Here is a 16,735-nt window from a genome sequence, read left to right as displayed (position 1 = left end):
CGCCCAATTCCATTTGATATCCTGGTGTAAACTGCTAACCACAGAAAAATTTGTTCAAAAATAACAAACGCAGGCCCACACCCTCCCTCCCTTAATGCAAAATCAGATTGGTATTTTCCCTAAATAGAAACTCAACAGCATTCACTAAATATAAAAACAAAATCAGTTGGAGAATTAATAAAAAGTGATGGTAAGCTGATTAAGGATTAACGAGAGTTGCTTTATAATTTGGCAAACTCTCTCCAGTGAATTTTTCAGTTAGTCACAAGGTTCAAATCAATATGCAACAATACATGCCTTTTGAAAATGGAAAGTGGTGTTAACATTAATCTATCCACGAATAAAATTAGGGAATCAATATCTATGCTGTACAGTACACAGCAGATCAACTCTAGTAGATTTTTCCAAGTTTGAGGAAGTTTGAAAGGTTCTTTTATCATTAGTTGAACCCTCCCTCAATTGCAATTGTCTGATCCACATTGGCACCTGATCAAACAATACCTTGATTTTAATTTTTTTTCCTTGTTTATAAATCAGCCCTCATCCTGCTCTGTCCCTGTTATCTCCTCTAGCACTCATTTAGAGTGTTGAGTATCTCTAATTTTAATCATTCTAATACCAATGGCTATCCTTCAACTGGTGACGTCTGGGACTATCTCCATAAACATCTTTCTTCCTTTAGGACGCTCCTTAAAAGTTACCTTTGATCAATCTTTTGGCCATAAAGACAGGTAGCAAAAGATATTTTAAAAAGTTTAAAAAAGCAGTAGCAAAGTGAGCCTTGATCCTACAGAGAGTGAGTCTAGGGAATTAACAGTGGTAAATAAGGAGAATGCAGATGAACCTAACATTTTGTATTAGGTCTTCAGGTTCAAGGATACAAGTAACACTTCAGAAATAGCTGTTAATCAGGAAATGGAAGAGAAGGAGGAATTCAAGAAAATTACAACCACTCAAAAGCGGTGCTGAGCAAATTGTTGGAGCTACAGGCTGACAAGACCTCAGGCCCTGGAGAACTTCATCCCAGGGTCTTAAAAGAAGTTCCAAGTGAGATAGTTCCTGCATTGGTGTTAATTTTCCAAAATTCAGGAAGATTCTGTTAGATTGAAAAACGGAGAATGTAATTCTTTTATTTAATAAAAGGGAGGGAGATAGAAAGCAGAAAACTACAGGCCAGTTAGCTTAACAACTGCCATAGAGAAAACGTTAGAAGCTATTATTAAAGATGTTATAGCAGGGCACTTGAATCAACACGGTTTTGTGAAAGGGAAATAATATTCAACTGATATACTGGAGTTTTTTGAAGTAACAATTGCTGTGGATAAAAAAGGGGAAAACAATGAATGTACTCTACCGATTTCCAGAAGGTAGCTGATAAGGTGCCACATCAAAGATTATTGCAGAAAATAAAATCTCATTGTATAGGGGACAACATACTGAAATGGATAGGAGACTGACTAGTTAATAGGAAATAGAGAGTGGACATAAATGGGCCATTTTTTGGTTGACAGATGACAAGCAGTATGCCACAAGGATCAGTTTATATAAATCACCTGGATGAAAGGACTGAGGAAGAGTTGCTAAATTTGCTGATGATGGGAAGATAGGTAGGCAATGAACATGCAAGGAGGTGACAAAGGGATATAGAAAGGATAAGCAAGTGGGTAAAGGTCTGCCAAATAGAGTATAATGTCAGAAAATGTGAAACTGTCCATTTTGGCAGGAAGAATGAAAAGGAGGTATAGTATCTAAATGATGAAAGATTGCAGAGCTCTGAAATGCAGAGGGATCTGGATATCCTAGTGTATGAATCACAAAAGAATTGTATGCAGATAAAGAAAACTATTTAAAAAGCTAATAGAATGTTATAATTTGTGAGAGTAATTGAATACAAAAGTAGAGTTATGCTTCAGTTATAAAGGGCATTGGTGAAATCACATGTGGGGTGACGTGTACAGTATTGGTCTCTTTCTTTAAGGATGGATGTAAACACGTAGACAACAGTTCGTGGAATGTTTACTAGACTAATACCTGGAATGGGAGGGTTATCTTATGAGGGAAGGATGGACAGACTAGGCCTGTATCTACTGGAGTTTAAAAGAGCAAGAGACGGCTTAATTGAAACATGCAATATCCTGAGAGGTCTCGACAAGGTGGAAAAGAAGTTTCTTCTTGTGGGAGAATTGAGACTAGAAATCATTGTTTAAAAATAAGAGATTGCCCATTTCAGGTGAAGAGGAGAATTTTCTCCTCTGAAGTCGAGAGTCTCTGGAACTTACTTCCTCAAAAAGCAGTGGAAGCAGAGTCTTTGGATATTTTAAGGCAGAGGTAGTTGATTCTTGATAAGCAAGGGGATGAAAGATTATCAGGAATAGATTGGAATTTGGCGCTGAAGTACTAATCGGATCAGCCATGATCTTATTAAATGATGAAACAGGCTTGAGGGGCTGAGTGATCTACTCCTAATTCACATGTTCATATGGTAGTATGACCATTTACCCTTATACTATCTCTGCGGCTTGGTGTCATTACATAAATGCAAGTTGCTGTTGTCCCATCAGATTATTGGCATGTTCACAAATAATAACCAAGTGTGAATACTTAACATTTCCATGCTACTTTTAAAATATACCAATTTGTATTCATTTGTCTGTGGATTCTATTTTTTCCAGTAAGATGATATTTCAAACATAAAAAGAATTCACATTTCAATATTAGCAGCAGTGTAACTTTAGGCTCAGTGAGGAAAGAATTAGCCCTACTTATATCACTGGGTGGGGCTGAATGCAATCTCTTTTCAACCGAACTCAAAGTTATGGAGATTTTCTTTTAATTGTGCCTTCACTGGGGGCAACTAACACTCGAAGAGACAAACAGAAACTAACATGAAATTGCCAATGGCTAGGTCACACGCTAAGGTTGATGACTGGCTCAGCCCCAACATCATCCAAGTTGTTTATCTTATTTCGTTTGAAGGACAGCCAGTTCCTGGTAGCTTTTATTGTACTGCACACATGCAAAAAATCCTGAACGGCAGCAATTAGAGACACACGGCAATGCTGTCACCAGGATTATCTGGACTAACTGGTATCCTTACACTAGAGACAACACAAATCAATAGGTTTACAGACATAATGCGACACTTGTACGCCTTTTTTATGTATAAAAGGAGTGTCACTGGTGACATAGTGCTAACAATAAAAAGTCTGACAACACCAGGTTTAAGTCCAACTGATTTATTTGATAGTACGCTCACTAGCTTTCAGGTTAGTCCCTTCATCAGGTGAATGGCGAAGGGACTAACCTGAAAGCTAGTGAGTGTACTATCAAATAAATCGGTTGGACTTAAACCTGGTGTTGTCAGACTTTTTATTGTGTTTACCCCAGTCCAACACCGGCACATCCACATCATGACACAGTGTTCAGCCAGTGCTGTGCACTTGACAGAATAAAGGGCTTAATGTTAGTGTTGCCAGTTTGGGGAAATGTGGATTTATACAACACGGGTTTCTCAATGTGCTGTTATGTTAAGAGAGTGGGATTCACTGAACACAGTGACAAACGTTCTTTCTATTTACATTCATTAAACAATCGCTTCATGGAGCATTATATGATCAGCATCTAGCCCAGAGGTAAAGATGGGGGAATTAGAGCCAAGTAGCTTCTGTCCTCAAATTGGAACAGGATGTAAGCAGTGTAAAAGTGCCTTCTATTCATTAACTCAAGTGGTTCCTTATGGTACTACGATCACCCTGCTGCAATAAAATGGTTTCTCTGGGCTTAGTGTCCCATTTAGGAGACCAAAAACCGTAACTTTATTCCTCTGCCTCTCATGGTACAATTGGGATAACAAAAAAGATTCAACATCACCACCATTTGTTTACCTTGTGACTATGTTGCAGACCTGTTAAGTCATCAGCTAACAGCTTCCTTTTGAGTGGAATACACTTCTTAAAAAAAAAATTAGTTCATGGAATGTCAGCATCGCTGGCTATTTACTGCCCATTCCTACTTGCCCGCAAGAAAGTGGGCACATACACTGGATTCTCAAACACCTTTTTGAGCTGTTCAAGTTATTGGTATCACTATCAAATGATTATAGAAACACCTGATCAATAATCAAATAGGAGGTAAATGACAAAGAGATAAGCACATGCTGGTCATTATCATTGGATGGGTGGAACTGACCCCACCATACAACATGATACCAATATTGAGAAGAGATAAATGCTTAATTGAACTAGCAGATACTTGAATTTAGAGAGATATATACAAAGTAGTATTTTACAATTATTGCAGGAAGATTGAAATCAACTTCACAGATATGTGGGTTTGGAACTCAAAGGATATATATCTAATACCATGGGCTGACTCTTCAGCTGTGTCACAAGCATAGTGTGATTTTGAAGTGGAAAGGACTGATAGTGACACAATAGAAACACAAGATGTTGGCATAGCAGGAGACAGATGTTAGCAATAACATTCAAACATTATCTGGTAATTTATCTCACTGCTGCTGGTAGAAACTTGCAGTGTTATTTCGTTCCTTAATTTCAACAGTGACTTAATTGACTGTAAGGAGGTTTTACATGTCCTCAGGTTAATGGTGCTATGCAAAGATAATCATTTTCATTTCATCCCGAGGCCTGAATTTCATTCAATTGTTAATGTATCTATTATCCACACACAAATTTGCATCCATCACATAATCTGAGAAAAACGGTTTTATCCAAACATTTGTGCAAGATTTGCATTCTGAAAAAGGATATTTTATCCCCTCAAACCAATCTTGATTTTTAAAAAATATTGTGCTTTCAGTATTTATACATTTTACTCCATTGCTAATGGTTAAAGCAGATAATCACCTTGAATTAATACTAAGTATTGAGAATGTAGCGGGCATACATGATTAAAACAAACGATTCACTATAAACCCTGTGTAGTATTGACATTAAGGGCCCTATTTTACTATTTTGATTCTAAGTGCTGGGCAGGCTTGAAACTGGGAGTGTTTCAGATCTGACTTTTAGACCTGTTCTGAGGCACCTCCGTATGCACTCTGCTTGAAAAATATCAGCGAGTCCGAATTGCACTGCAGAAGCCTGTGGGTGGGGCTTAATGCACCTGAAGCCCTACAGCTCCAATTGGTACCTCCAACTGCGCCTGTGCAGAAAAAAGACAGAACGCTGCTCTGCTGCCACAATTCTCCTGGGCTGGATAATGCCTTCCCCAGCTCCCACAGATGTTGCCATACCCCCAGATATTACTGACCCCCTTATCCCCCCCATCACAGGTCCCTCCCAATGTCAGGCAGAATGATTCACCCTCCCTCTTCCCCCCACCAATCTCAAACAGAGAGCTGTTGGGCACTTGGCACTTACCTCCTCATTAACTGGAATGCCTGAATTGAACTTATATGAACATGTCTGTTTCATGCCGATTCTGGATGGGCGAACACAGTGGTAAAGGAGGAAGTGCCGGTAAAATTGGGCATGCAGCCCATTTAAATGGCCATCACACCAGTTTTGGGCACAGTGCCAACTGTGGCCATTTTCAGACCTTGGTAATGGGGGAAATTGGCATAAGGCCGGTGCAGATCACACTACCCACCTCACACCCATCTTTACCAAGTTGTCGGGCCTGAAAACGGGCGTGACGCGATGGTAAAATTGGGCCCCAAGAGTATAAATGCACAACTACTACTTCATGGGAGACTCTGTCTGCTTACATAAACTGATCGTTCGGGGATATAGCGAAAAGTGTTGGGAGAAAAAATATCTGGAACTGCTCAGCCAATCCTGTTCTCACCCATAATCCCTAGTGTGCTCCACAATCTAAGGCTCCAACGGAGCTCCTCTTGCTGAGTCTCTCTGTGGATGTGAACATAGACTCAGCGGCCCACACCCTCGTACTGTTAGTGCACAGCAGCCAGAGTAAGGGTTTGCAAAGGACACTTTAGAGAAGTCTGTTGAACTTCCCTCAAGAAGTTGCTATTATTTATGAGGAAGTTTTGGATATGTTTCCAAAGAAAAAATATGTTTTGCATTTAAAGAATAAATGCTTCCATAATCTTGCAAAGAATGATATTGCTGACAACAGGGAGATATAGCAGGGGTAAATTTAGTTGAACTTAGGGGGTAATTCTTGGAAAGTGTGGAGCAAGCCAAATGAGCCAATTCTTTTCCTTGTGTATCTAATCTTCTAATTGCTAGTTGATTTGGAAATGTGCCAAATCTAGGGGTGGCACAAAATGGCAACCCCAGCAAAAGGGCCCATTGTTAATCCTGCTAAATGACTCTGAAATGCTAGGATGTCAACAAACACAATGGTAAAGTGTAAATGTGCACATGATTATGAATGTATTGCAAGGAAAGGTAGTATATCAACACTGTAAGACTTGGAAATACTTCAATGCATTCTCTGGGAAGAGGCTCCATGGAGAGGCAGATTGTAGATCAATGTGTAATTAAGAGACTTTGCCAAGACAAAGAGAGGATATTTAGAAATAAGTGTCAGAAGAAATAAAGAGTAGCAACTAAGAATTAATGTTAAATCTCAGTGGCCACCGAAGGAGTGAATTTGAATCGGGATTTTTTTTTGTTCGCAATTCCTCAATATAAAGCGACCTGACCTCAAAGAATAAAGAACAGTACAGCACAGGAACAGGCCCTACAGCCCACCAAGCCTGCACTGATCACATTGTCCTATCTAGACCAACCGCTTTTATCTCTCTGTTCCCTGTCTGTTCACGTGTCCATCCAGGTAAATCTTAAATGGCGCTAATGTGTCTGCCTCGAGCACCTCACTTGGCAGTACATTCCAGGCCCCCACCACCCTGTGTGTAAAAAAACTTCCCGTGCACATTTTACTGAACCTTTCCCTCCTTATCTTGAACTTGCGCACCCTTTGTCATTTCTGCCCTGGGAAAAAGCTTCCTGCCTCAGGTGGAAACAAGGCCTTCCCTGGTCACAGTTCTTGCAAGTTTTAATTTAAGCTGTCCAGTTTCTGCGTGACACCTTCAAAACTATTACAAAGCCAAACCAAAGTGGAGAGACTGCAGCGACCTCATTGTGTTATGTGTGAAAGCAGATCTCCGCATGTCAGAAGACACGCACCAGGCAGGAGTACAGGGCTGCACTCCCCAGCTGCTGTGGAAAAGCATTTTTGAGACATGCTTTAATCCTGACCTCCCCCTTCCCCAAGCAACAAGGTGGTGGCGGCAGTCCTGTGAGGAGAGGGGGAGGGATTTATAGCACAACAGGAAGTTATAACTGGTCTAAGCAAAATTACCCAATGGCATCTTCTGACATCCCCCTCCTCCCCAATCACACCTCCCCTCCCTCCACACCCAGCCTCCCCACCCAAAAGGCACGTAATTGCAATGCTAGATTGAAAATCCAGTGATGTTGAAACATATTTATGTTTCAGCTGAGCAGTTTAACTCCACCTATTTGACTACCTCATTAATTATTAACTTATTGAACTTAAACCCATGGTTAAACTCCACGCTGTTCCAGAAACAAGAGCTGCCGTGGTAGCATCTTATTTACCAACAGACCTTTCCACTATAAATGCTATTGTCCAAACACTCCCATCACTGCCTTGTAAATACACCAAATCTAAAGGAGGTCAGGTCATTGGAACAAGAGTTGCAGCCAGAAATGTTGACACCCAGTTCATCAAAAACCTTGACGGCGTCGACTTGGCTGACCACACAGGTGCAGCAGCATAGCAGTTTACATTACTGACCTAGTACTCCAGAGGATTGGACCAATGGTACATGGCAGGAGTTCAAATTAACTCTGGCTAGTAATGTTAGTATCAATAATAGTGACCACACAACTAATCAATTTAAGTGAAACACCATCTGGTTTACGAATGTCTTTCAGAGAAGGGAACCCAAAAACCTGTCTAAATGTAACTCCAGACCACAACATGGCTTTATCCCACCTGCCATTTGAAGCAGTTAAAGAAGTCACTGTCATACCAATGGCAAAGTACAAGAACATTTTTAAAATGCAAAATACCCGCCATCAAGTTAGGCATCAATTTGCGATATGGCAAAGGCACACCCAGCCCAGCTGACCCTGGAAACCCCTCCTCACTAACATCAGTATGGTGGCACAGTGGTTAGCATTACTGCCTTACAGCACCAGATTTCTGGGTTCGATTTCAGCCTTGGGTGGCTATCTGTGTTGAGTTTGCACATTCTCCCTGTGGATTTCCTCTGGGTGTTCAGGTTTCCTCCCACAGTCCAAACATGTGCAGGTTAGGTGGATTGGCCACGCTTAGTGTCCTAAGATTAGGGTACATGGGTGTTCTGTTGGAGAGTCGGTGCAAACTCATTGGACCTGCACGCTAGGAATTCTGCCTGTTACTTGCATCAAAATTTGCAGAAGCTTCCCCACAGAAAAGTCATACTTGCTGAATCATACTTTTAGCCAATGTACCAGACTTATCTATCATCAAACCAGAATTCATCATTGGTACAATCAAGAAGCTTCAGCCCTAAGAATGCCCAACCTTGATGCCAATCCCAAACGAAGTCTCATGGCATCAGGCCAAACATGGGCATAGAAACATTCTAAAGGACAATCTGCTGGTATTAGTAAGAACAATCACCACACAGTCCTCGTGGAAATGAAGTCTTGTCTTTCCACTGAAGATCCCCTCCATGATGTCATGTGGCAGTACAACATGCAAAACTAGATAGATTGGGAACAGAATTCGCCGATCAAAGCAGGGCATCCACATGAGTCATCAGCGGCAGCAGAAATTGACCACAATTTGTAACTTCATAGCTCAGCAGATCCCTCACTGTACTGTGACCACCAAAATCAGCAGATGAATCCGATGCAATGTGGACTGCTGGAGAGACTGCCAGAAGCAGCACACAATGTGCCAAAAAAAATTCCCAGCTGGATGAATCCACAGAACATGCATTCTAAACAGCAGAAGCAACGTGCCATATAGAGCTAAGCAATTCCACAACCGACAGATCAAAGCTCTGCAGTGTTGCCACACCCAATTGTGAATGGTAACAGACAATTAAACAACCAAAACAGAAGGAGGCTCTACAAGTATCCCCATCCTCACTGACGAAGGAGCACCTTTTCCACAAAAGGCTGAAGCATTCACAACCATCTCCAACCAGAAATGCAAAGTTGATAGTCTATTTCATTCTGAGATCTCCATCATGATAACAATACAATAGACCACATGAGATATCAAGAAACAGCCGAGAATACGGGGTTGAAGAAAGGCCAAAGGATCTGATAACATCCTGGCTTCAACGCTGAAGACTAATGCTCCAGAACTAGCTGTCTAACCAGCCAAGTTGTTTCAATACAACAATAATACTGGCAAAAACTAAAAATTTTACAGGTGTATCATGTCCGCAAGAAAGCAAACAAATCCAATCTGACCGATGACTACCCATCAGCAAAGTTAATGAAGGTGTCTTCAACAGTATTATCAAGTGGCACTAATAGCAACCTGTTTCCTGATGCTGAGTTTAGGTTTGGCCATGGCCACTTGCTCCAGACTTCATTACAGCCTTGGTCCAAATTCTGACAAAATTCAAAGGCAGGGTAAGAATGTCTGCTCTGGATCTCAAGTCAGCATTTGACAGAATGTGGCTTCAAGGATATTTAATAAAACTAAAGTCAATGGGGTTCAGGGAAAAAAAATCTTCATTGGCTGGAGTCATCTCCAGCACAAAGAACATAGAACATAGAACATTACAGCGCAGAACAGGCCCTTCGGCCCACGATGTTGCGCCGACCAGCTTTTAAAAAAAAACACTAACCCACTAATCTAAACCAATCCCATTTCGTCCATAAACCTATCCACAGATCTCTTAAACGCCCCCAAACTAGGCGCATTTACAACTGCAGCTGGCAGGGCATTCCAGTCCCTCACCACCCTCTGGGTAAAGAACCTACCCCTGACATCAGTCCTATAACTACCCCCCCTTAATTTAAAGTCGTGCCCCCTCGTGCTAGCTTTCTCCATCCTAGGAAAAAGGCTATCACTATCTACCGTGTCTAAACCTCTAATCATCTTATATGTTTCAATAAGGTAAGAAAGATAGTTGTGGTTGTTGGAAGCCAATCTTCATAACCCAGAGATCCTTGTTGGAGTTCCTCAGGGTAGCATTTTATAGACTCCTACAGTGCAGGAGGTCATTCAGCCCACTGAGCCTGCACCAATCACAATCCCACCCAAGCCCTATTCCCATAACCCTATCCATTTACCCTTCCTAGTTCCCCCCGCCACTAAAGGGACAATTTAGCATGGCCAATCAACGTAACCCGCACATCTTTGGACTGTGGGAGGAAACCCACGCAGACATGGGGACAACATGCAGATTCCACAAGCCGGGAATCGAATCCGGGTCCCTGCCGCTGAGCAGCAGCAGTGCTAACCACTGTGCCACCATTTCAGGATCAACTATCTACAGCGGTTTCATTATGATGGGGGTGGGGGGTTCATTAATGTCAAGAGTGGGCTCTTTGTTTACGATTGCACAAGAATCGTTCAGTTCCACTCATGACTCCTCAGATCCTGAAGCAATCCATGGAGCATACAGCAAGACCTGGACATCACTGAGGATTGGGCTGATAAGTGACAAGTAATAGACACAAGTGCTGGCCAAATGATCATCTCCAACAAGAAAGAATCTAACAAGATCCCTTTAACATACCCTAACATTCATTACCCTTGCTGAATTCCCCAGCATCAACATCCTGAGGGTCACCATTGACAGGAAATTTAACTAGACCAGTCACAGAAGTACAGCAGCTATCAGAACAAGGCAAAAGCTGAATGCTCTGTATTGTCACCATGACTTCCCAAAGTCTTTCCGCTATCTTTAAACCACAGGTCAGAAATATGATGGAATGCACACTACTGGATTGGATGAGTGTAGCTTCCCAGCAATAGTCGAAAAACCCAATATCATTCAAGACAAATCTGCTTGATTGGCATCTCATCCATCTCCTTAAACATTCACTCCCTCCACCGTCAGGACACCATGCCTGCAGTTTGTACCATCTACAATTATTTGCAGCAATTTGCCAAGTGTGCATCAATGGCATCTCCCAATTGCAGGATCTCTACCCCCTAAAAGGGCAGGAATAGCAGTTGTATGGAAACATCACCAGCATGTTCCCCTCTGCAGCACACATCTATCTTGACTTGTAACTCTATCACTGTTCCTTCATCGTTGCTGGGCCAAAATTTTGAAACCTACTATGTACATAGACTGCAGCCAGTCTAGAAGGTATCTCACCACTACTTTCTCAAGGACAATTAGGGGCAGGCCATTAAGACTGATATTGCCAGTGATGCCCAAACATAACACAATGGCCATTAACACAGTCCAATAGGTGGTAGGCATGGATATTTAAAATACATGAGAATAATGTTCACAAAGACAACAATCCAAAATTCTCCACTTGCTTACGTGATATAGCAAATATAAAGTTATCTGTCAACAGTATCATTAATTTACTGACTATGTACCCATGCAGACCAGAAAGCCCTGGATTTCTTTTGAAGCCTGTGCTAAATTTGTCAACCTCAGGCAGGATTCAGGACCATAAGTTGAGAAGAGTTTGATCCCATTCTGCTCAAACTGAGCATTAAGCAAATTCAAATGGCTAATGTTTCTCATCTGTCAATCGATGGCCATACTTAAGTTGAGCATTGTGTGTGATTGGTAGTCCTTTAAAATGATGCCTGGCACCTGCGGGAATAGAAGTAGTAGGTCACTTGGCCCCTCGAGCCTGCTCTGCCATTCATTAGGATCATGATTGATCTGATGCATTTCAAATTTTATATTCTCATTTAACCCCCCACCTCACCAATAACTTAGATTCCCTTCTAAAAGGATCTGTTTTTAAAATATGCAATGACCCAGCCTCCAGCACCATCTGAGTTCCCTCAGAGAAAGAAAGTTCGCCTCATCTTTACCCCAACAGTGCAGCCTAGTTCTGGTCTCACCCATTAGTGGAAACATCCTTTCCACATCCATTTCATCAAAACCATTCAGGATCTTATGTATTTCAATTAAGTCACCCCTCACTCTTCTGAACTCTAGCTGAAGCAAGTTCAGCTCATCCAGCCCATCCTCAGAAGGCAACCCTCTCATTCCAGGTATCAATCTAGTAAACATCCTCTGAACTGCCTCCAATGCATTTACATCCTTCCTGAAGCAAGGAGACAAAACTGCATTCAGCATTCAAGATAGTGTACAACTGAAGCACAACATTCTTACCCTGTAGGGATTTAATACTTTGTCAAAAGGACAGAGAAACAGGAAGGGGAGGAAATCACTGGCCGGAATTTTCTGGCTGTTCACACTGGTGGGAGCTTCTGGTCCCAACAATGGTGCACTATTGACTGTGGCAGGACCAGAAGATCCCGCTGCATGAAACACATCTCGGTGAGGTCTGAAAATCCCCACTTTCCTGTATACAATTTACAAAAATCACATTGTACATGCACCACATGTTTTACACGGCTTAGAAAAGAAATCAAACACAGGAACAGAGTAGATCATGCATTATTAACTATCCCCGTGTCTAACTGTTATTTTTGCTATTTCAGAGTATCTTATTGCATGAGCAATCCAGAGTATTGCAACTCTCAAACTGAGGTTATTAATTTATCCTTTGGATAATACAACTTAAGGTGATGAACTATGTGCTTGCATAAGGACAACTAGTGCCCACAACTGAAAACTTCTACTACTTTTCTGCGTCCACCATTAGCGCATTGGATTTGAACAAGGAACAAAGTAGCAACATACATGTGAACGTACAAATTAGGAGTAGGTGTAGGCTACTTGGCACCTTGAGCCTGCTTCAGCCTTCAATAAGATCATGGTTGATCTCACTGTGGCCTCTATTCAACCTTCCAGCTACCCCGATAACCTTTGCCTCCCTTTTTGGTGAAGAATCTGACTACCCCTAACTCTGCCTTAAAAATGTTCATCGATCTTGCCTCAAACAATCACTGCAAAAGAGAGTTCCAAGGATTCACCATCCCCTGAGAGAAAAATTCTTCCTCATCTCTGCGGTAAATGGGAGACTCCTTATTTTTAAAATTATGTCCCCTCAAAGTTCTTTTTTGGACTGCCCCAGAAACACCTCTGACCCTCCAACACTCTCAATACCTTGATGTAACATTTAGATTTTCCACACAAGCTCTTCTGGTGTCCAATGCAAGTCAGGCATTATAATACAAAATTATGGGTGGTTTCATGCCATAAATTCAGTCATATAATCATCCGCCTGATTTGGAACCACAAAATTTGGTCTTGGGATGGGTCATGTTGTACTTGAGAGTAAAGCTAGTCAGTAAAGTAGATTTTTAACCATTGTTGTTTGGTGGTACATAAATTTGAATATTACTGAGAAAAAAGAAATACTTTTGTCGAAGTTTTTTGTCTTGCACTCATCAGAACAATTCACCAGATAAAATGTCTAGAGAAAGAAGCAGGTTTATACTGTAGAGAAGTGTGGGCTGATTGGTTGTTTGGCAGATAGACAAAAATCAGTCACCATCAACTGGGGCATTTTCCATGGCAATGCCTCTATCAGGGTTCACTTGCCAACCAATCAGTACTCTCTTTTCATAAAATATAAATTTGTTTCCCCTAATGATACAAATTGTACTATTAGTGAAAGACAAAAGCTTCAACAAAGTAATATCCTTTTACAGCAACATTTAAATGGTCTCCTTCCGTATGGGAAATGTGAGTAGGTTTGCAATTGGACAACAGCTACCAAAAATAGAAACCATAGTTCAACTGTATTGAGATTAGCCAAAGGAAAATAATATTTTCACTGCCAAAATTCTTCCAGTGAACGAAGTACAAGAGTTTTATTGTAAGGTATTACAATATTAACTAGTCAATAAAATATGAAACTCTCTTAGTTCCCTTTATGCTGAGCGAGATTCACTCCAGCTGGAGTTTGAGAAGTTTTAAAATACAAAGCTTTGTTAAGTTGACTTGTAATTTCTTTGAAATGCAATAGGAATTGGAAGACCAAAGCACTAGATTTAAGACAGCAAATATGTCCTGGTTTGTCCACGGGGTTTAGTGTGTTGCAGAAAGCTTGCGTGCTGCTCTACGAATGAATCACTCAAACAACTTTTACAATAAACCAACCACAGGTGCACAAACCTGCCACCAGCTACAGTCCTGATTACAAATGGCAGACATTCATATCAGTTCCTGTAGTTCCAGCCAGGGAAAGTGAGGTTTGAACACTTCTCTGCATCTGAATTGAGAAAAATCATTGCCTTATTGGGCCAACAGAAAGCATGGCTCTGTGAATCTGCAACTGGACTGAATTGCACAAAAAATTGCAACCAACACAACTAATGAAATATTAGCCTTCATCCCTATAAAATTGAAGAGGAATAGAAGCTTCAGTTGTTCGAAGCATTGGCCAGACCTCAGGTATGTTGACCTTGCAGAGATAAGAGTGCAGATTTGAAGTGCGTATGGATCAAGTTGAAAACAGAAACAAGGTTTGTAGTTCCTTGAGTTTAGAAGTTGGAGGCATGATCTAATGGAGGAATGTAAAATGATTAAAAGGATTCAATAGGGTGGATGCAGAGAAACTATTTCCACAGATGGGAGAATCCAGAACAAATGGGCTAAATCTTAAAATTGAAGCAAGGCTAATTCAGAGTGAAATCAGGAGGTTCTTTTTCAGGCAACTGTAGAAGAAATCTGGAACTCTTTCCCCCAAAAGGCTGTAAATTCAGACTAAAATTGTTAATTTTTGTTAGGTAAGGCAGGAAGGGCTTTGGAGAAAAGCTAGATAAATGGAGTTAATGTACAGATTAGCTATCATAATGGAAAGGCAGAAAATGGGCCTGTTCTTACGTTCTAAGCTCAAGTTTAAACACCGACTGCTAGTCCTGGTTTCTAGTTTGTAAGATATTTAAATTCAGTTGCAGAGATGTGTCTCTATGGCTAACCCATCAGGAGTTAAAATTTGGAAAACCAATATTTATGAGCCTGTTTCTGATGTTGGCACAACCAAATTTAGTTTAATTAGCAGAATATGGAAAGCATATCGCAGTCTATCAGTGAGACAATGCAGAGTGAGAAATATAAAATGCTTGGAACCACTTCACAGGGCAGTCTCCAAGAACACTTACTGAACGAGTAACAGCTAAATACTTTGGGATATTCCATGGTGGTCTAGAAATACGAGCTTGCCATTTCTCAGTTAGATTTCATATATTACAAAATTTTCAGGGGCATAGAAAATTCTGAATTACAGTGCTAATTCTTGCTTTAGTAACTAGGAAATGTCAAAGTACTTATAATGGTACGCTTTTAAAAGGTAACAGGGTGTCACAATGGTTAGCACTGCTGCCTCACAGCTAGGGACCCGGGTCCAATTCCTGGCTTGGGTCACTCTCTGTGCGGAGTCTGCATATTCTTCCCATGCCTGCATGGGTTTCCTCTGGGTGTTCCAGTTTCCTCCCACAGTCCAAATACATGTTGGTTAGGCATGCTAAATTCTCTTTCAGTGTACCTAAACAGGTGCAGGAGTGTGGCAACTAGGGGTTTTCACAGCAACTTCATTGCAGTGTTAACATAAACCTGTTGTGACACTAATAAATAAACTTAAACAATGCTTCTCCCTGTTGAGACTGGACCACATGCACACTTACCTATTCTGGAGATGAGGGTCCAACTCACAGCGCTGCATCACCTTCCCACAGTCCAGTCGGAAAGGGCAAAAAACTATCAGCTTATCAAGGAGATTTCGCACCAGAAGGCTGGATTTCCGACAGTGCTGGAAGTGAAGTCTTTTCCGATCCATGGGGCAGAAATCTTGCTCTTGTAGGAAATTCTCCAGGCACTTGAAGCAAAACGTATGGCCGCATGGGGTATCCAGAGGCTGCAGCAAGGGCTGGAGGCAAATGTGACAAACTAGCTCATCGTCCACTTCATCCTGATAATCATATAAGTGGTTCTCCAGCACCATGTGTGTCTGGCCACACTCCCAACACAATCCGTTCACAGCTGAGCTTGCGTCGTCAAGATCATGGTCACTCATGATGTCCACTTCTTCACAAGTTGCAGGCTCCTTCCGGACACGTTGAGCCAGTACTCACACCAGTGGCTATTTCTTTACTGTAGTGGAAAAGTAATTTTTTAAGAAGAATAGGGATTAATCAAACATAAATATTTACTCTTACAACAAAAACTAAAATACTGCAGGCGCTGGGAAATCTGAAATCAACACAAAGTACTCAACTGGTCGGGCAGTATCTGTGGAGAGAAACAGCGCTAGCGTTTCAGGTTGTGACCTTTCATAATTTATTATAAATATTTACCAACGAGGACCATTAACAATGTTTTAATACTTCAGGTGATGGTCAAGTTCAGTCAACCAAGAATTGATGGTATTTTTAAAACACATCTGACAAGTTGCTTGTCAATTTATGTTCTCCTATTAAAATGACTTTTTTAAAGATATCTGTATAACGTGTCAGAACACCCATTAATCCAATCTTTACTCTATATTACGTTCAAAATAGCAGTCGCATGACATACAAACTCTTCCTATATTTGTTGTTTTCAAGAAAAATGGTCACAACACAATAATTAGTCATTCAATTACTGTTTACTATTAATCCAGAAACCTGGACTAAATATTTGGAGAAGCGAGTTCAAATCCCAGAAAAACAATTAATT

The 16,735-nt window shown here is 41.0% G+C and overlaps 1 protein-coding gene across 4 annotated transcripts in view; it reads right to left on the bottom strand.

Moving 5' to 3' along the window:
* The window catches only part of lnx2b (ligand of numb-protein X 2b), a 69,357-nt gene that overhangs the window by 24,083 nt on the left and 28,539 nt on the right, over positions 1–16,735 (bottom strand). For all 4 annotated transcript variants that reach the window (XM_080187398.1, XM_080187396.1, XM_080187397.1 and 1 more), the window contains one exon: positions 15,706–16,171. In XM_080187398.1, coding sequence (XP_080043524.1) covers positions 15,706–16,094 — 389 coding nt within the window. In that variant the 5' untranslated portion in view covers positions 16,095–16,171. The remainder of the gene's footprint in view (positions 1–15,705; positions 16,172–16,735) is intronic.

This window comes from Carcharhinus amblyrhynchos, chromosome 4, assembly GCF_965287045.1.
Source record: "Carcharhinus amblyrhynchos chromosome 4, sCarAmb.v2.hapA, whole genome shotgun sequence".
NCBI classification, from domain to species: domain Eukaryota; kingdom Metazoa; phylum Chordata; class Chondrichthyes; order Carcharhiniformes; family Carcharhinidae; genus Carcharhinus; species Carcharhinus amblyrhynchos.
This window is presented reverse-complemented; position numbering and strand designations above follow the sequence as displayed.